This window comes from Gobio gobio, assembly GCF_949357685.1.
Source record: "Gobio gobio genome assembly, chromosome: 11".
Lineage (NCBI taxonomy): Eukaryota > Metazoa > Chordata > Actinopteri > Cypriniformes > Gobionidae > Gobio > Gobio gobio.
The window spans coordinates 4,097,185-4,118,159 of record NC_137104.1 but is presented as its reverse complement, the minus strand read 5'-3'; the positions used below and the strand labels follow the sequence as shown (position 1 = coordinate 4,118,159).

The following is a 20,975-nucleotide window of genomic DNA, read 5'->3' as shown; positions in this document are numbered from 1 at the left end:
TGCTCAGTGTGCGCTGTGTGTGTGGTAAACCAGCCAGGGAATGTTTAGCTAGCGTGGGGAGTTATTAGCTTCAATATCCTCGACCTTCGGGTGCCTGGTGTAGGCAAGGAGCCTCTTCTACCCAACATTTACCTGTAGTTGAAAATGTCCGTGTTCTCGGAGCCTGCTTTGGAGAAGAAATTATCAGAACTGAGTAACTCCCAGCAGAGCGTGCAGACCCTTTCCCTGTGGCTCATCCACCACAGAAAACACTCCAAAACCATCGTCAAAGTCTGGTATAGCGAGCTGAGGAAAGGTAAGGAGCGGCACACCTGAGCACACACACCTGCATGAGCTTTAAAACGAGAGCTTATGTCCTATTTTGACGTTTTAAAACGAAATTAAACTGCACATGTAGCAAACAAGCTAATCATAGGTTCATCTCATGTAAGCTAGTAGCTTAGCTCACCTAACATGTTTAGATTCCTCTGCAGGTTATTATTGAGACAAAACCTCAATTATGGACTGATTTTCTTTATTAATCAGCATCATACAAGTCTGTATGACAACTGGAGTTATTAAAACACATGTATTAGGTACAAGACACATGATTTATTGAGAAATATTCAATATAATATCTTAATTATATATTAGATGTTCAGGTTTTTATTGAGACACAACCTCAATTGTGGACTGATTTTCTTTATTAATCAACATCATACCAGTCTGAATGACAATTGCAGTTATTAAAACACGTGTATTAGGTACTAGACACATGGTTTAGTGAGAAATATTCAATATAATATCTTCATTAGATATTATATTTTCAGGTTATTATTGAGGACAACCTCAATTATTGACTGACTTTCTTTATTAATCAACATCACACCAGTCTGTATGACAACTGGAGTTATTAAAACACATGTGTTAGGTACTAGACACAAGATTTAGTGAGAAATATTAAATATAATATCTTCATTAGATATTATTTTCAGGTTATTGATACAAAACCTCAATTATTGACTAATTTTCTTTATTAATCAGCATCATCAAGTCTGTGTGACAACTGGAGTTATTAAAACACATGTATTAGGTACTAGACACAAGATTTAGTGAGAAATATTAAATATAATATCTTCATTAGATATTATTTTCAGGTTATTGATACAAAACCTCAATTATTGACTGACTTTCTTTATTAATCAACATCATACCAGTCTGTATGACAACTGGAGTTATTAAAACACATGTGTTAGGTACTAGACACAAGATTTAGTGAGAAATATTAAATATAATATCTTCATTAGATATTATTTTCAGGTTATTGATACAAAACCTCAATTATTGACTAATTTTCTTTATTAATCAGCATCATCAAGTCTGTATGACAATTGGAGTTATTAAAACGCATGTATTAGGTACTAGACACAAGATTTAGTGAGAAATATTAAATATAATATCTTCATTAGATATTATTTTCAGGTTATTGATACAAAACCTCAATTATTGACTAATTTTCTTTATTAATCAACATCATACCAGTCTGTATAACAATTGCAGTTATTAAAACACGTGTATTAGGTACTAGACACATGGTTTAGTGAGAAATATTCAATATAATATCTTCATTAGATATTATATTTTCAGGTTATTATTGAGGACAACCTCAATTATTGACTGATTTTCTTTATTAATCAACATCATACCAGTCTGTATAACAACTGGAGTTATTAAAACACATGTGTTAGGTACTAGACACAAGATTTAGTGAGAAATATTAAATATAATATCTCCATTAGATATTATTTTCAGGTTATTGATACAAAACCTCAATTATTGACTAATTTTCTTTATTAATCAACATCACACCAGTCTGTATGACAATTACAGTTATTAAAACACATGTATTAGGAACTAGACACAAGATTTAGTGAGAAATATTCAATATAATATCTCCATATCAGATGTTTTAATCTGTTTTCTACAGTTGTTGATGCTCCCACTTGACCCTGGCAGCCATTTTGAATCATTACTCATTTGTTGCCCTACTAGGGCATTTTGGGGGTTTTGGTACACAGCCTTGATTTATAGGGTTTTTCCTGCGCAATGACTCTTGACTCAGACCCTTTCACTTTCCTGCATGTGTTGGGATGAGTTTAGACCAGGGTCAGCTGGTCTGGTTTAGTTTAGGATCTACCAGGGGGGGTTCCAGAAAGCAAGGTTAATACATCGTTGAGGTTATCCGCTACTTACTCTTAAACATACCCGGATACGTTACATAACCTGCTTTCTGGAATACCCCCCTCTTTAGATGGTAAGTACTGTGTTTTCTCCAAAGCACACTCCCAGTCTGATGGCTATTATTAGTACAATAACTTCAGGTTTTGGCAGTGCTTTTACTGGTTTACCCCAGAAATTTCAGCTTGATAATCGATTAATAGTTTTTAAAATGGATACTGAATGAAAACAACATAAAATAGTGCTGAACTTTATTACAACAATGAAAAAAGCACTGTACTTTTTAAAGGTGCACTATGTAACATTTTTTCAGTAAAATATCCAAAAACCAGTAGGCCAGTGTTATATATTTTGTTCAGTTAAGTACTTACAATATCCCAAATGTTTCCAACTATTTGTAAATCGTGCGATGCTATTTTACCCGAGGGCGTGGCCTGTCGATGACATCATATCCGCGTTCCCCTCGGTTTGCGGTTTTATTCTGCAGAAACGCTTTCCTCTCACTGCAGTGTGAACAAGTGTCATAGTAGCCATCAAACTACGCCTTAGGCGACCTCAAGCGGACGAAAAACTTACATAGTGCACCTTTAAATGCCTTGATCATTCATATTAGTTCATAGTGCATTGACTAATGTTAACAGATTTAAATGCAAAAGTAATTGTAAATGTTGATATTATCAATGAACAATACTTTATTAACCTTAGTTAATGTTACAAACGGACTCTTATTGTAAAGTGTTATCATTTATATAAATCCAAACAGTCATGCTTAAAGATGGCCGTTTTTAAATGTCGACACAAAGGCCGTGTATACTAGGGATGCACCGATAGGCAAATTTTGGGCGATACCGATAATTTGTCATATTTGAAAGCCGATAACCGATATATTGGCCGATAAATCTAAATCCAAATTTTTGTAATTTGCGATCCTGATTACAAAAAACAAAAGTCTCTCCATTAAAGGCTATGTCCCAAACACATGATTATATTTCGGAACATATAGCGATACCGATATTTCGTGCATCCCTAGTTACCCATATTTTCTTCAAAACATTTTACTTTGTATTCAGCAGAACAAAGAAACTCATACGTGACTAGCAGACAAACGGCAATCCACCTGTCACTCAAAGTGGCCACGCCCTTAATTATGCAGAACTTTAAGGCTTTATATAATGTAAACGAATGAGTTATAAAATAACCCCTTGCTCTGTTTTTGAAGTCCATAAAAAAATGCATCTGTCCGTCATATAACTGCTCCACACGGCTCCGGGTGTTAATAAAGGCCTTCTGAAGCGAATCGATGGGTTTGTGTAAGAAAAATATCCATATTTAAAAATGTATTAAATTTTTTTCTATGGCTCTGCATCAGCCGTCCCCGCGCCATCACTTCCGGCGAATAAGGTCAAAATACCGGCACGATCATAGATATAAACATAGATTCCTCATTAGTGCCTGCGCGGATCGGTCGAATGAGGCATCTACGTATATATATCTATGATCACGGCAGTATTTTGACCTTATTCACCGGAAGTTATGGCGCTGGGAATACTAGATGACATTCGTCTGATAAGAGGTACAAAAAATAACAAATACTGTTGGGTTTCTCGCAGAAAGCGATGGTTTCATGTCTTCAGACATCAATGTGTCGCCGTGGTTTAATGAGGATTCGTATGTGTGTGTGTTTTTACTCTCATTGCTCTCATACTCTAAAATCTCCCCATTGACATCATTATACGACTATCACACTGTTAAACATCTTCATTTGTGTTCTGTTGAAGAAACAAACACACATCTTGGATGCCTTCGGGGTCAGCAGATCAACATAAACATTTCATTTTTGGGTGAACTATCCCTTTCATGTTGGCTCAGATCTTTGCCTCTATACGTGTGTATATGATTTATATACAGTAATTGCACAGGAGCAGTTTTTAAGGCTTAGTGGTTGCTGGTGTTATCACGGCTCTTATCTTCTCAGACCTGATGAACCAGTCTGATCCTGCAAAGCCACTGGTGCCACTGAAGGTTTGCTTTAATGTCCTGATAATGACACATTATCAGCTCTCTTGCAAACATCAAATGATTAAACGCTAAACGTATTGACTTTGTCTCAATCGGGCCTTGGATGTACAGTGTAAACGTTTAATTTAGTGTTTGGAGAACGGGTTTACTGGAGTAATTGTCATGTGTTTGACTTGTTGCTCAGTGATGATGATGATGATGATGATGTGGAAAGTACCTAGCAATTGTCATGGTTTGACGTAAATTAATGCGAGGTATTAAGCCGCTGTGTAGTTTGTTTGTTCTTAATTTATTGTAGTTTAGCCTAGTTGTCTGAGGGCTTGACGCTTACTTTTTTCCCAAGGTGCACCTGAGCTCCAAGTTGAAAAATTTAGGAGCGCATTTAGAAACTTTAGGGGTACAACTTACTATTTCTGTATATATATACTATATACTATATTACTGATCTGCTCATTTCAATTATCATAATCACAATTAAGAGATAAAATGTTGAAAATATGATTTTAAAAGTCCTCATTATTAGATAAAAAGTAAAAAATATGATTTTAAAGGTCCTCATTATTAGATGAAATCAAAAATATGATTTTAAATGTCATAATAGTGAGATAAAAAGTAATAAATATCATTTTAAATCTCATTATTAGATAAAAAGTCAAAAATATGATTTTAAAGGTCCTCATTATTAGATAAAAAGTCAAAAATATGATTTTAAAGGTCCTCATTATTAGATAAAAAGTCAAAAATATGATTTTAAAGGTCCTCATTATTAGATAAAAAGTCAAAAATATGATTTTAAATCTCCTCATTATTAGATCAAATCAAAAATTTGATTTTAAATGTCATAATAGTGAGATAAAAATATGATTTTAAATCTCATTATTAGATAAAAAGTCAAAAATATGATTTTAAAGGTCCTCATTATTAGATAAAAAGTCAAAAATGAGATTTTAAAGGTCCTCATTATTAGATCAAATCAAAAATATGATTTTAAATGTCATAATAGTGAGATGATAAGTCAGAAATATGATTTTAAATCTCCTCATTATTAGATCAAATCAAAAATATGATTTTAAATGTCATAATAGTGAGATAAAAAGTCAAAAGTATGATTTTAAATATCCTCATTAATAGATAAGTCAGAAATATGATGTTAAATCTCATTGTGTCTGAAGGCTGGAATCGGTAACAAGCTTTTCGCTTGAAGCCCTTCCTGTGTTCACAGCCTAACAACTGTTTTTGTTGCCGAGTCCTTTGATTGCTGTTCAGGGCCAGTTGGGATGGATTCTTTCTTCTCAACATTCAAAGCCGATTGATTTCATTTTAAAGGACACACACACAGTTTCTGCCAGTCTGGTGTTAGTCTTGAGTATCTGTAGAGTAGTGTTGATCCTTCATATCTCCCAAGAGTCTTTAGTTTATCATATTTATAAAAGACAGATACACTGTACCCATTCTTTCTGAAAACAGCCGAGTCCGTGGAGGCGGGCAGTGGGCGGAGCTACACACACACACACACACACACACACACACATCATGGCATTATCCCTGGATAACGTTTGATTCACTATACGTTGGATTAATCTAATCTAATAGCATTAGATCCCCATTTAAAGAGCATATTCCTTTATATCACGCAGCATTATTCCTCCTGTTAAATGAAGACGTGTCTTCTCGTTCTCTCAGCCCAGGTGTCTCGTAAGCTGACCTTCCTGTACCTGGCCAATGATGTCATCCAGAACAGCAAGAGGAAAGGACCAGAGTTCACCGACGACTTTGCTCCAGTCATTGTGGATGCGTTCAAACACGTCTCCAGGTGAGATCGACCAGGGTATTTAAGCTGTTTTGGGCTCGTTTAAATTGTCAGTGTTATATTTTTCTTGCTTAGCGGGTTTAATACATCGTTACATCAGGGTTATTGAAATATGCTGGGGTTGTGCTGAAATAAAATATACATATTAGTTGAAAAAGTTGAACATTTGAAATGCTGCCGTGGCAATAAACTGAAAGTTAAAGCACTAGAATTAATAAAAGTAAAAAAATTAATTAAATCTAATAAAAACAAACTAATAAAATGACAAAAGCACAACAAAATAGCTTTTTTTTTTCATTTTTATGTATAAATAAATAGAGAGAGATATTGAATTAAAACATTTAATGCCATGATTAATTATTTACTGTGTGTGTGTGTGTGTGTGTGTGTGTGTGTGTGTGTGTGTGTGTGTGTGTGTGTGTGTGTGTGTGTGTGTGTGTGTGTGTGTGTGTGTGTGTGTGTGTGTGTGTGTGTGTGTGTGTGTGTGTGTGTGTGTGTGTGTGTGTGTGTGTGTGTGTGTGTGTGTGTGTGTGTGTGTGTGTGTGTGTGTGTGTGTGTGTGTGTGTGTGTGTGTGTGTGTGTGTGAACTAAATATTCAACTATATTACTGATCAGTTAATTTCAATTAACATAGTCATAATTAAGAGATAAAATGTTGAAAATATGATTTTAAGTCCTCATTAGATAAAAAGTAAAAATTATTATTTTAAATGTCCTCATTATTAGATAAGTCAAAAATATGATTTTAAATGTCCTCAATATTAGATAAAAAGTCAAAAATATTATTTTAAATGTCCTCATTATTAGATAAGTCAAAAATATGATTTTAAATGTCCTCAATATTAGATAAAATCAAAAATATGATTTTAAAAGTCCTCATTATTAGATAAAAAGTCAAAAATATGAGTTTAAATGTTCATTATTCAATAAAATCAAAAATATGATTTTAAGTCATAATAGTGAGACAAAAAGTAAAAAATATGATTAAGTCCTCATTATTAGATAAAAAGTCAGAAATATGATTTTAAATGTCCTCATTATTAGATACAAAGTCAAAAATATGATTTTAAATGTCCTCGTTATTAGATAAAATCAAAAATATGATTTTACAAGTCATAATAGTGAGATAAAAAGTCGAAAATACGACATGCTAAGCCATAATTATAAGATGAAAATTTTGAAAATATGATTTTAAAAGTCCTCAGTATTAGATAAAAAGTCAAAATTTTGGATTTAAAGTCCAATTTCATAGTCATAAATGACTTAAAAATCCTAAATCCTAATTATGAGATAAAAAGCTGAAATTCTAAATTATTAAAGTCTTATGACCAAAACACACACTAAGACATTTAAGAGATGAAATCATGCTTTTTTTTATTATTTTTTTAATAATTAATCATGCCCAATTAAAATGAAATCAACACCCTATTAAATATTTTTTTTTCTGTTTTACATCAATTGAATGCGTATTTTATTCGTATTAAACGTAATTTAAGCCCAAATATTTGCATCTTGCAGCCGTGTTGCTATGATTGTTCTTGTGGTCCAGTGATATAAACCACGGTTTTCTCTTTGGTGTGCAGTGAAGGAGACGAGGGCTGTAAGAAGCAGTTAGGACGGGTTCTGTCCATCTGGCAGGAGAGAGCCGTCTATGAGAACGACGTCCTGGACAAACTCTCTGACGTCCTGCGTAAGTAAAGCCCCTCGGCTCACACCATTCCCTGATTGATAGGGTTGGGTATCGTTTGGGTTTTTTTCGATTCCGGTGCCAAACCGATACTTTTAAAACGGTTCCGGTGCCTAAACGGTTCCTGAACCGATACTTTTTTTTTTTTTTTTTTAAAGGCCACAAAACGAGGTGGATGACATTAAATGGCTTTTTATTTATTTATTTAAATTGAACCATTTATTAAAAGTTTAATGTATACTTAAATGTATGAATATAAATAAATACAAAACACAATTTAGCCTACTTATTTACAAATTATTATTGACTTATTTACAAATTCACAGTAAAACCTAAGCCACCTAACCCAACTACAACAAGCCTAATATAACTCTAAATAACAGTTACAGTAATAACAGCAGTCGTCTGTATTCTTGCTCTGCTACAAACCAGCTTCAGCTTTATTTTGAAATATGATCATATTCTCTGGCTAAATATTTTAGAACGCATCGCCTTAATGTTTCCATGGTGACGCGTCGTGTTTCTCACATGACACACAGCAGCCGCAATAGCGCTGACAGCTCAGCTGTATCGGGTTTATTTCGTTTTTTCTTTTTATTCAAAAAATTCACAAACTTCTTAACTGTGTCACGAACTATCTGATGTTCAAATGTGTGAGTGAATGTGTGTTAGTTGATCTATAAAGCGCAATGGGCGGCGCCATGTTAGTTTGCGCCTCAGAATCGGATCTGTCGGATTTACAACACTTGAGTTCATTCTCGTCTCACGAAATACATGAAAGTAAGTGACCAGTGAACTGGAAGAAGAATAGAGTAAACTATATAGTTACTATATAATGTGCATGTATCTGATGTGAATAAAACACGTAACGTTAGTCAAATTATAACCGTCTGAAAGGATTGTCATTGCCGCTTTCATAGACATCAGTGTGTGTTTTTTGCTAGTACTTATGAGCATTTAAATGTCTGAAACCTGAAATAAACATGATGTGGTTGAAAACACTGAATAGTTGTCATGAGATGTGGTTGAAAACACTGAATAGTTGTCATGAGATGTGGTTGAAAATAGAGCCCGACCGATATATCGGCGGGCCGATATTATCGGCCGATATTAGGCTTTTTCCAAACTATCGGTATCGGCATTTATGATGGCCGATAAATGAATATTTTTTAAAAAATAAAAAAACCGGACGAAACACCTCTCAAACACATTGAGTGTTGGCGTTTCATAGTTTGTCCACCAGAGGGCGCTCTACAACGTGCCGGCTGGCAACACCACCAGCTGATCCAGCAGAGTCATGCTGAGCGTCAGCGCTCTGAGCGCTGCATTCACAACACAGATCATCCGCGAAATGCATGTAAGTTGGCAACGAGACATACATTGCTTGAATTGAATAACAGTTAAAAGAACATCCCCATCAGTTCTCTTAACTCAAATAACATGACACAATTTGTAACTGCCAAGTCCAGTTTTGCTGTTACATGTAAGCCAAGAGAGCTGGTAATTACGCTAGGTTACAGTTGACTGACTTATTTTACCTCGGACAATGTGACTGAATAAAATGTATTTCTTTAATAGTCTGACAGTTTGACATCATGAGACGTATCATCTCTCCCCTGCCCGTTATTTTGAAAAAGTATACATATTTCTAAATTATAACTTATCATAGACGCTAACCACAAAGCTAGCTAATGCCATGGCTATCAGTGGGAGACCGCTAACATTAATGCGCCTTGAAAAACACAACAAACTTATTCTGCCTGAATAAAGTAATGATTACTGTATTTATAACTAGTATATTTGTAGTTCCAGTCTCTGCATTGTAAATCGTAAGTTAGGCTCGTGAAGAGTGAACGAAAGTGCGTGACTTCGTTCAGACGCCGCATTAACGAGTCAAATAATGGATTACACGAGTCATCATCAGTAACGTTAGTAGATTTTAGAAGGCAGGCAGCAAATGATGATTGAAAATGGTTTGTGGTAGCTTGATGGATAGAATTAAAAGTGCATGTAAAGGGATAAGCAAGTTGACATTGTAATTATAAGGTGGCTCATATTTATACTGTATATAGTTTATGTTTTGCTGTTGTTGTTATTTATAAGAACTTCTAGAACTTAACTGAATATTTTTTTTTCCAGTCTTGCTAAAAGTTATATTTATAAAGCTTACCACATCTATTAATACTGGTAACTTTGATTTTTTGTTTTTGTTAGCCTATTGTGTTTTCGTCCAAACGACTTTAAGTTTCATATCTTAAGTTTGTATTTTTATACATTTTATTTATCAGAACTTTAATATATTTTATGTTCCTCTGTTCTGTTGTAACAATAAAACAAACAAGTTTATTTTTAAACTGCATTATCATATTTTAGAGAGGCTGAGGGATCATGAATAACTACAAATAACTGATGTATAAGGGAAATCTGTTTGTGTTTTTTTACGCGTTTCTGTTATTTTATTTTTTATATATATCGGCTGATATATCGGAATATCGGATTTTTAAGTGACCAAATATTTGTATCGGTATCGGCCTTAAAAATCCTTTATCGGTCGGGCTCTAGTTGAAAACACTGAATAGTTGTCATGAGATGTGGTTGAAAACACTGAATAGTTGTCATGAGTTGTGATGTGACGAGCGCTGAGCGTCTGTCTCTGGCTCAGCCAAAGCGAAAGCACGTTTGATATATATTATATGTTTTCACTTGATATATATATCCATATTGGCACCGGGTTTCGGTACCCAACCCTACTGATTGATATCTGGTTGTTCAGAAAGACTCAGTGTTTTGCTTTGATAAGCCTTTGCTGATAGTGAGAGAGGCTTTGTTGAAGTCCTTCACATGTAGAACGTCTCCTCATGACCTACAGAGGTAGAAAAGAAGGCCAAGAAAAGGCCTTATGAAGAAATTAAGGTGAGCAACGATGACTTCGCCTCCCAAAGCTCCCCTGCTGAACCTCCACAGGTATACAAGATCAAGGATAATCATGCATATGTTTAGCTATACGTCAGATTAATCAGCTTGTTTTGTGTGTCCCAGACTGCAGATCTGATCCGAGCATTACAGGAGCTTGAGAACGCGGCCTCGAGCGATGCGGCCCTCCGTCAGCGGATCTCTGCTCTTCCTGCTGAGGTGCAGGACACCTCCCTATTGCACAAAGTTACAGGTGAGAACACACATACAAAGAAGAGAATCCAGCAAGAGAGTCCCAGGGGCCGGTTGCATAAACCATTAAGACTAGTCTTACAAGTTAGACATAGATTTTTTTCTTTAAGACTGTTCATAACTTTTTAAAATCAGTTACATAAAAACATAAACTGGCCTAATTTGATACGAAAAGTAAGACTGAATGCCACTTACTAGATCTTAAAGGATTAGTTCACTTTAAAATAAACTTTTGCTGATAATTTACTCACCCCCATGTCATCCAAGATGTCCATGTCTTTCTTTCTGCAGTCGAAAAGAAATTAAGGTTTTGGATGAAAACAGTCCAGGGTTTTTCTCCATATAATGGACTTCAATGGGCTCCAAATGACAGTTTCTGTGCAGCTTCAAAGGGCTTTAAACGACACCAGATGATGAATAAGGGTCTTATCTAACCAAACCATCAGTTTCTGAGAGAAACCCAGCAGTATTTATGCTATTATTTTACCTCTTATCAGACGAGTGGGATCATCTCTGAGCTCCGCCATAACTTCCGGAGAGTGAGGTCAAATTTGATTGTGGTCATAGATGTATACGTAGATGCCTCATTAGCGCCTGCACGGATAAGTAGAATGAGGCATCTACGATCGATATATCTATGACCACAATCGTATTTTGACCTCACTTAGCGGAAGTTATGGCGGAGCTCAGAGATTAAATTATCAGCAAAAGTTTATTTACAAGTGAACTAATCCTTTAAGACACTGTTTTAACATAATGTCTTAGTTTATGCAACTGGCCCCACTCTGTCAAGTCTCCTCCAGCACATCCCAAAGACTTCAGTGATTTTAAAGGATTAGTTCACTTCAAAATGAAAATGATAATTTACTCACCCCATCTCATCCAAGATATTTCTTCAGTCGAAAGAAATGAAGTTTTTTGTATAGTATAGTATTGTCAGCGTCAAAGATGAATTTCTGTCTAGGAAACTGAACAGACAATACATTTTAACTAAACTAAACTTTTTAACCACAATTGTTCATCTTGTGCTGGTCAACCTATATCACCTATACAACCTACACCTATATAACCTATACCTATACAACCTATATCTATATAACCTATATAACAAAGGTGTAGGGTTGTATAGGTTATATAGGTATAGGTTGCATAGGTTATATAGGTATAGGTTATATAGGTATATGTTGCATAGGTATAGGTTGCATAGGTTATATAGGTATAGGTTGCATAGGTGATATAGGTATAGGTTGCATAGGTTGTATAGGTGATATAGGTATAGGTTGTATAGGTTATATAGGTATAGGTTGCATAGGTTATATAGGTATAGGTTGCATAGGTTATATAGGTATAGGTTGCATAGGTTATATAGGTATAGGTTGCATAGGTTATATAGGTATAGGTTGCATAGGTTGTATAGGTGATATAGGTATAGGTTGTATAGGTTATATAGGTATAGGTTGCATAGGTTATATAGGTATAGGTTGCATAGGTTATAAAGGTATAGGTTGCATAGGTTATATATGTATATGTTATATAGGTATAGGTTGCATAGGTTATATAGGTATAGGTTGCATAGGTTATATATGTATAGGTATAGGTTGTATAGGTTATATAGGTATAGGTTGCATAGGTTATATAGGTATAGGTTGCATAGGTGATATAGGTATAGGTTGTATAGCTGATATAGGTATAGGTTGCATAGGTTATAAAGGTATAGGTTGCATAGGTTATAAAGGTATAGGTTGCATAGGTTATATAGGTATAGGTTGCATAGGTTATATAGGTTGCATAGGTTATATAGGTATAGGTTGCATAGGTTATATAGGTTGCATAGGTTATATAGGTATAGGTTGCATAGGTTATATAGGTATATGTTGCATAGGTTGTATAGGTGATATAGGTATAGGTTGTATAGGTTATATAGGTATAGGTTGCATAGGTTATATAGGTATATGTTGTATAGGTGATATAGGTATAGGTTGTATAGGTGATATAGGTATAGGTTGTATAGGTGATATAGGTATAGGTGATATAGGTATAGATTGTATAGGTTCTATAGGTATAGGTTGTATAGGTGATATAGGTATAGGTGATATAGGTATAGATTGTATAGGTTCTATAGGTATAGGTTGTATAGGTGATATAGGTGTTGGTTTTGGTACCCAACCCTAATCAACACCCCCAAAGGTTGAGTGAACTCAAAGGAACGCTCAGAGTAACGGATGAGCTCAGTATTTTGACTGAATAATACGGTTTCTTTCTCCAAAACCCTTATTGTATACCTTTTATATCCTGCTCGCCATTCACTTGTGTTCTATGGAGGACCGTGTGCAGGACATTTTTCAAAATTCCTCCTTTTGAGGTCCGAAAAAGATAGAAGGACATAGGGCATTAAAACAACAGCAGGGTGTGTAAGAGATGGCTTTGTTTTCATTTCAGGGTGAACTATCCCTTTATTGAGTATTTATTTATTTATTGAGTATATAGGTATAGATTGTATAGGTTATATAGGTATAGGTTGTATAGGTGATATATGTATAGATTTTATAGGTGATATAGGTATAGATTGTAAATGTGATATAGGTTGTGTAGGTGATATAGGTTTTATAGGTGATATGGGTATAGATTGTATAGATTATATAGATATAGGTATAGGTTGCATAGGTTATATAGGTATAGGTTGCATAGGTTATATAGTTATAGGTTGCATAGTTTATATAGGTATAGGTTGCATAGGTTATATAGGTATAGATTGTATAGGTTATATAGGTATAGGTTGTATAGGTGATATAGGTATAGGTGATATAGGTATAGATTGTATAGGTTATATAGGTATAGATTGTATAGGTTATATAGGTATTGGTTGTATAGGTGATATAGGTATATATTGTATTGGTTATATAGGTATAGATTGTATAGGTTATATAGGTATAGGTTTTATAGGTAATATAGGTATAGATTGTATTGGTGATATAGGTATAGATTGTATAGGTGATATAGGTTAAGGTTGTATAGGTGATATATGCATAGATTGTATAGGTGATATAGGTATAGGTGATATAGGTATAGATTGTATAGGTTATATAGGTATAGATTGTATAGGTTATATAGGTATTGGTTGTATATGTGATATAGGTATAGATTGTATAGGTTATATAGGTATAGATTGTATATGTGATATAGGTATAGGTTGTATAGGTGATATAGGTATAGGTTTTATAGGTGATATAGGTATAGATTGTATAGATTATATAGATATAGGTGCTATAGGTATAGGTTGCAAAGGTTATATAGGTATAGGTTGTATAGGTTATATATATGTATAGATTGTATAGGTTATATAGGTATTGGTTGTATAGGTGATATAGGTATAGATTGTATAGGTTATATAGGTATAGATTGTATATGTGATATAGGTATAGGTTGTATAGGTGATATATGTATAGGTTTTATAGGTGATATAGGTATAGATTGTATAGATTATATAGATATAGGTGATATAGGTATAGATTGTATAGGTGATATAGGTATAGATTGTATAGGTTATATAGGTATTGGTTGTATAGGTGATATAGGTATAGATTGTATAGGCATTAGAACAACAGCAAGGTGAGTAAAAGATGGCTTTGTTTTCATTTCAGGGTGAACTATCCCTTTATTGAGTATTTATTGAGTATATAGGTATAGATTGTATAGGTTATATAGGTATTGGTTGTATAGGTGATATAGGTATAGATTGTATAGGTTATATAGGTATAGATTGTATATGTGAAATAGATATAGGTTGTATAGGTTTTATAGGTGATATAGGTATAGATTGTATAGATTATATAGATATAGGTGATATAGGTATAGATTGTATAGGTGATATAAGTATAGATTGTATAGGTGATATAGGTATAGATTGTATAGGTTATATAGGTATTGGTTGTATAGGTGATATAGGTATAGATTGTATAGGTTATATAGGTATAGATTGTATATGTGATATAGGTATAGGTTGTATAGGTGATATAGGTATAGGTGATATAGGTATAGGTTGTATAGGTGATATAGGTATAGATTGTATAGGTGATATAAGTATAGATTGTATAGGTGATATAGGTATAGATTGTATAGGTTATATAGGTATAGGTTGTATAGGTGATATAGGTATAGGTGATATAGGTATAGGTTGTATAGGTGATATAGGTATAGATTGTATAGGTGATATAAGTATAGATTGTATAGGTGATATAGGTATAGATTGTATAGGTGATATAGGTATAGGTTGTATAGGTGATATAGGTATAGATTGTATAGGTGATATAAGTATAGATTGTATAGGTGATATAGGTATAGATTGTATAGGTTATATAGGTATAGGTTGTATAGGTGATATAGGTATAGATTGTATAGGTTATATAGGTATAGATTGTATATGTGATATAGGTATAGGTTGTATAGGTGATATAGGTATAGGTTTTATAGGTGATATAGGTATAGATTGTATAGATTATATAGATATAGGTTGTATAGGTTATATAGGTATAGGTTTTATAGGTGATATAGGTATAGATTGTATATGTGATATAGGTATAGGTTGTATAGGTGATATAGGTATAGATTGTATAGGTTATATAGGTATAGGTTGTATAGGTTATATAGGTATAGGTTTTATAGGTGATATAGGTATAGGTTGTATAGGTTATATAGGTATAGGTTGTATAGGTGATATAGGTATAGGTTGTATAGGTGATATAGGTATAGGTTGTATAGGTGATATAGGTACAGGTTGTATAGGTGATATAGGTATAGGTTGTATAGGTGATATAGGTATAGATTGTATAGGCATTAGAACAACAGCAAGGTGAGTAAAAGATGGCTTTGTTTTCATTTCAGGGTGAACTATCCCTTTATTGAGTGTTTATTTATTTTTTGAGTATATAGGTATAGATTGTATAGGTTATATAGGTATTGGTTGTATAGGTGATATAGGTATAGATTGTATAGGCATTAGAACAACAGCAGGGTGAGTAAAAGATGGCTTTGTTTTCATTTCAGGGTGAACTATCCCTTTATTGAGTATTGAAAAGTGCTATTACAAATAGCCTTGAATTGAATGGAGTGAATGGGAGTATTGTAGCATTCTCCCCGTGTAAGACTGTCCTGCTTGTGTTTCTCAGATAAAGAGTCGGGGGAGCGTCTCTCTCGATTGGTGGAGGAGGCCTGTATGCTTCTAGCGGACTACAGTGGGCGGCTCGCGGCCGAGATCGACGATCGGAGGCAACTCACGCGCACACTCGCCGTCTTTTTACAAAGTCAGAGAGACGGCCTGGCCCAGAACGAGCAGAAGCTAGAAGTGGGTAAACTTACTGACGCCACATTTCCTTTTTTGTTTATCCTCAGTTGCTGTCGTCTTTGTTTCTTTCTCCACTTCTTCTTTCTTTTTGAGACGTGTGTGTGTGTGTGTGTGTGTGTGTGTGTGTCTAAAATATGTGCAAAAAACACAGTTGTGGCGTGGGTTTGTTCTGCCCATAGAGGACAGTGACACTCCAATATCAAGTCATTTCAGCAAATCAGCACTGAATCTTTTAAAGGGACAGTTCACCCACAAATAAAATCTGTCATTTGCTCACCCTCGCGACGTTTCTTTGAGCACAAAAGAAGATATTTTGAAGTTTCAGGTCCTCGTTGGCTTCCAAAGTATTTTCTTTTTTCACTTTTTTTCATCCTGCAAACTGAAATATCATCTTTTTCATTTTATTTTTGGGTGAACTATCCCTTTAACCCCCCCTGTGCATGAGACTGGGCCGGTAAGTATAAACACACAATTCTAGTGAAAGTTTTATGGGCATTAACCGCTTCATTTTCCAGTCAACAGGTAGTGAGCAGCTTCCTGTGTTCCACCTGATGTCGTCTTTACAGATCAAATCAAAATAAAAACACAAAACATCAATCTCTCGACTTGAGTGTGTTTTTTTTTTTGCTTATGCACTGGCTTTCACAAATACATCCTTATTGAGTCCAGCAGTGAAACTTTAGCATTAGTTTTACAGCAGTTAAAGTGTTAGCTCACCCAAAAACTCTCCCTCAAGTTACCCTATACCATATACACCATATGACATTCTTCTTTCAGTCAAACACAATCAGAGGCTAATCCAAGCTTTATAATGTCAGGCCAAAATTTGATGCCCCAAAAAGTGCATACATCCATTGTAAAAGTGCTCCACACGGCTCCGGGGGTTTAAATATGGATATTTTGTTTTACATAAACGCAGGGCTTCACTTCAGAAGGCCTTTATTAACCCCTGGAGCCATGTGGAACAGTTATATGATGGATAGATACACTTTTATGATGGATAGATACACTTTTATGATGGATAGATACACTTTTATGATGGATAGATGCACTTTTATGATGGATAGATGCACTTTTATGATGGATAGATACACTTTTATGATGGATAGATGCACTTTTATGATGGATAGATGCACTTTTATGATTGATAGATGCACTTTTATGATGGATAGATGCACTTTTATGATGGATAGATGCACTTTTATGATGGATAGATACACTTTTATGATTGATAGATGCACTTTTATGATGGATAGATGCACTTTTATGATGGATAGATACACTTTTATGATGGATAGATGCACTTTTATGATGATAGATACACTTTTATGATGGATAGATGCACTTTTATGATGGATAGATGCACTTTTATGATTGATAGATGCACTTTTATGATGTATAGATACACTTTTATGATGGATAGATACACTTTTATGATGGATAGATACACTTTTATGATGGATGGATACACTTATGATGGATGGATGCACTTTTATGTTGGATGGATGCACTTATGATGGATAGATGCAGTTTTATGATGAATTGATGCACCTTTATGATGGATGGATGCACTTTTATGATGGATAGATGCACCTTTATGATGGATGGATGCACTTTTATGATGAATAGATGCACTTTTATGATGGATGGATGCACTTTTATGATGGATGGATGCACTTGTATGATGGATAGATGCACTTTTATGATGGATGGATGCACTTTTATGATGGATGGATGCACTTGTATGATGGATAGATGCACTTTTATGATGGATAGATGCACTTTTATGATGGATAGATGCACTTTTATGATGGATAGATGCACTTATGATGGATGGATGCACTTTTATGATGGATAGATGCACTTATGATGGATGGATGCACTTTTATGATGATAGATGCACTTTTATGATGGATAGATGCACTTATGATGGATGGATGCACTTTTATGATGATAGATGCACTTTTATGATGGATAGATGCACTTATGATGGATGGATGCACTTTTATGATGATAGATGCACTTTTATGATGGATAGATGCACTTTTATGATGGATGATGCACTTTTATGATGGATATATGCAGTTTTATGATGGATAGATGCACTTTTATGATGGATGGATGCAGTTTTATGATGGATGGATGCAGTTTTATGATGGATAGATGCTGTTTTATGATGAATTGATGCAGTTTAATGATGGATGGATGCACTTTTATGATGGATTGATGCACTTTTATGATGGATAGATGCACTTTTATGGACAGAAATAGTCATTCACTGCCATTATAAAGCTTGGATTAGCCAGGACTTTTTAGATATAACTGATTGTATTCGTCTGATAGAAGAATGTCATACACACCTCGGATGACTTGATGGAGAGTAAATCATGGGCTAATTTTCATTTTTTGGTGAACTATCCCTTTAACATGAACAATACTTTTCAGAATTGATTAATTTTGGTTAATATTAACATTGTTAGATAAAAATGTAGATTATTCAAATGTAGATTGTTCATGATGCTAAATGCGTTAATGTTAAGTTTAAGATTCAATTTTACACACTGAACTAAAAGTATGAAAGTAACGTGCAAAGAAATTTGCTTTTCAGTGCAAAAACCTGATTTTCTTATTTAGTATTTGTGTCTGGTTTCCAGTCTAAATACCTAAAAATTATTAAATCAAGATGCTTTTACTAGATAAGTAAAATTACATAAGATATTTTTTAAATATTTTCCCTAAAATGAAGTGAGTTTTTGCTAAAAACAAGCAAAATGATCTGCCAATGGGGTAATAAATATAATCTATTTGGGACATAAACAAGATTATATTTATTACCCCATTGGCAGATAATTTTGCTTGTTTTTTAGCAAAAACTCACTTCATTTTGGGGTTTTTTTCTTCAGAAAATAAGAAAAAATATCTTATGTAATTTTACTTATCTAGTAAAAGCATCTTGATTTAATAATTTTTAGGTATTTAGACTGGAAACCAGACACAAAAACTAAATAAGAAAAGCATTTTTTTGCAGAGTTAAAATCATTGTGGTTTCAAGTTAATCTTTTAAAGTCTGACTGCAAACTCTTAAGGGTTAAAAAATACAGTCATTGGATCACATTATTCATGTAGTTAATGCCCATAATCATAAGTCTCACGGGTATATGTGTGGCAATAGCCAACAATACAGTGTATGGGTCAAATTATAATTTTTCTTTTATGCCAAAAATCATTAGGATATTAAGTAAAAATCATGTTCCATGAAGATATTTAGTAAATGTCCTACCGTAAATATATATAAAATGTATTATTAGTAGTAATATGCATTGCAAACGACTTAATTTGGACAACTTTAAAGGATATTTTTTCAATATTTAGATGTTTTTGCAACCTCAGATTCCAGATTTTCAAATATTGTCCTATCCTAACAAACCACACATTAATGGAAAGATGATTTATTCAAAGAAATTGACTGGTTTTGTGGTCACATATGAATGAACTGTTATTAAATGGGTCTAAATCATAACACATGTATCTTATCATAAACCCTGACAGACATGTATTATAGATGAAAAAGATGAAAAATTAATATTCTGATGCTTTTATTAGTGACACATAAGCATCTTAAAGTGTTTTAAAAAATACCTTCACATCATGGTGGAACGGAATAACGTTCTTAAACGTTTTGAACAGAAATATAAGACATGTATAAACATATTAAATGCTTTCTATAAGAGCAGACAGTGCTGTTTTAGTGTAGTGTGTTATGATAAAACAAATCAAAACGTTAAATGGATTCATCCAAAAAAGACTTGTGTTCAATATATAACGATTAAAAAAGAGGATTTTGTGCTGGAAAACACATGTTTTGGTGTTACTGATATGTATCCTAACTCTAACAAAGTGTGTGTTTTTATTTCAGGAATACAAACGCAAGCTGGCCCGAGTGTCTCAGGTCCGGAAGGAGCTTCGTTCCCGTCTTGGCTCTCTCCCGGATCTTTCCCGGCTCCCGAGTGTCACGGGTGGACATGTCCGCCTGCCGTCCTCCGGCGATCTTTACAGCCCATCGAACTGACTCTCGCCTCCGGCGTCCATTTTTTTTCTTGCTTTAGAGTCAACGTCACATGACCACCATTAGTGGATGCGTCCAGAGTTTCAAAGACGAGCGGTATCTCTTCAATTCATCCCCCTGTTTGTAATTAAAAAGTATTCGTGCATTACTTGAATAACGAGAACATGTTCTGGACACCAAAAACGTTAAAGGGTTAGTTCACCCAAAAATGAAAATTCTGTCATGAATTACTCGCCCTCATGTCGTTCGACACCCGTCAGACCTCCGTTCATCTTCAGACACAAATGAAGATATTTTAGTGTAAAGCTGATGCTGAGAAAGGCTTCAGATAGGCCTCCATTGGCATTCAGTACATTTACACTCACAAGACCCATAAAAGGCACTAAAAACGTCGTTACAAAGTCCATCTCACCACAGTGACTCTACAATAATCTAACGATGCGACGACAATAGTTTTTGTGCGCAAAAAAAAATCTAAATAACACCTTTATCCAACTTGTTCTTGTCTTGTGTGTGTGCCTCCACGACGCATGCGCGAGAATATGAGCAGATCCGGCGTTCGGACGCATGACCCGGAAGAGATTTGTTTACAAGCAGAGGAAGATGCGCGTGTCTAAGCTGTTGAATTCTACATTGATCGTGCTTTAGGTCTCGGTGTAGTTCTCAAAAT

The 20,975-nt window shown here is 34.4% G+C and overlaps 2 protein-coding genes across 4 annotated transcripts in view; both read left to right on the top strand.

The window, feature by feature from the left end:
• Positions 1-20,975, top strand: part of vps28 (VPS28 subunit of ESCRT-I) — a 968,134-nt gene that overhangs the window by 97,880 nt on the left and 849,279 nt on the right. The gene's annotated exons all lie outside the window — the stretch shown is intronic.
• LOC307133868 (regulation of nuclear pre-mRNA domain-containing protein 1A-like) lies at positions 6-20,438 on the top strand. 3 transcript variants are annotated; one of them, XM_079829177.1, is made up of 7 exons: positions 6-295; positions 5,920-6,049; positions 7,630-7,736; positions 10,603-10,697; positions 10,773-10,899; positions 16,064-16,239; positions 20,156-20,438. In XM_079829177.1, the coding sequence occupies exons 1-7, from the start codon at positions 145-147 to the stop codon at positions 20,306-20,308; spliced, it is 939 nt and encodes a 312-aa protein (XP_079685303.1). In that variant the 5' UTR covers positions 6-144; the 3' UTR covers positions 20,309-20,438. The 3 variants fall into 3 exon arrangements, with proteins under 3 accessions (XP_079685303.1, XP_079685304.1, XP_079685302.1); XM_079829178.1 differs by lacking the exon at positions 20,156-20,438 and adding an exon at positions 16,755-16,829; XM_079829176.1 differs by lacking the exon at positions 20,156-20,438 and having other exon boundaries at positions 16,064-16,552.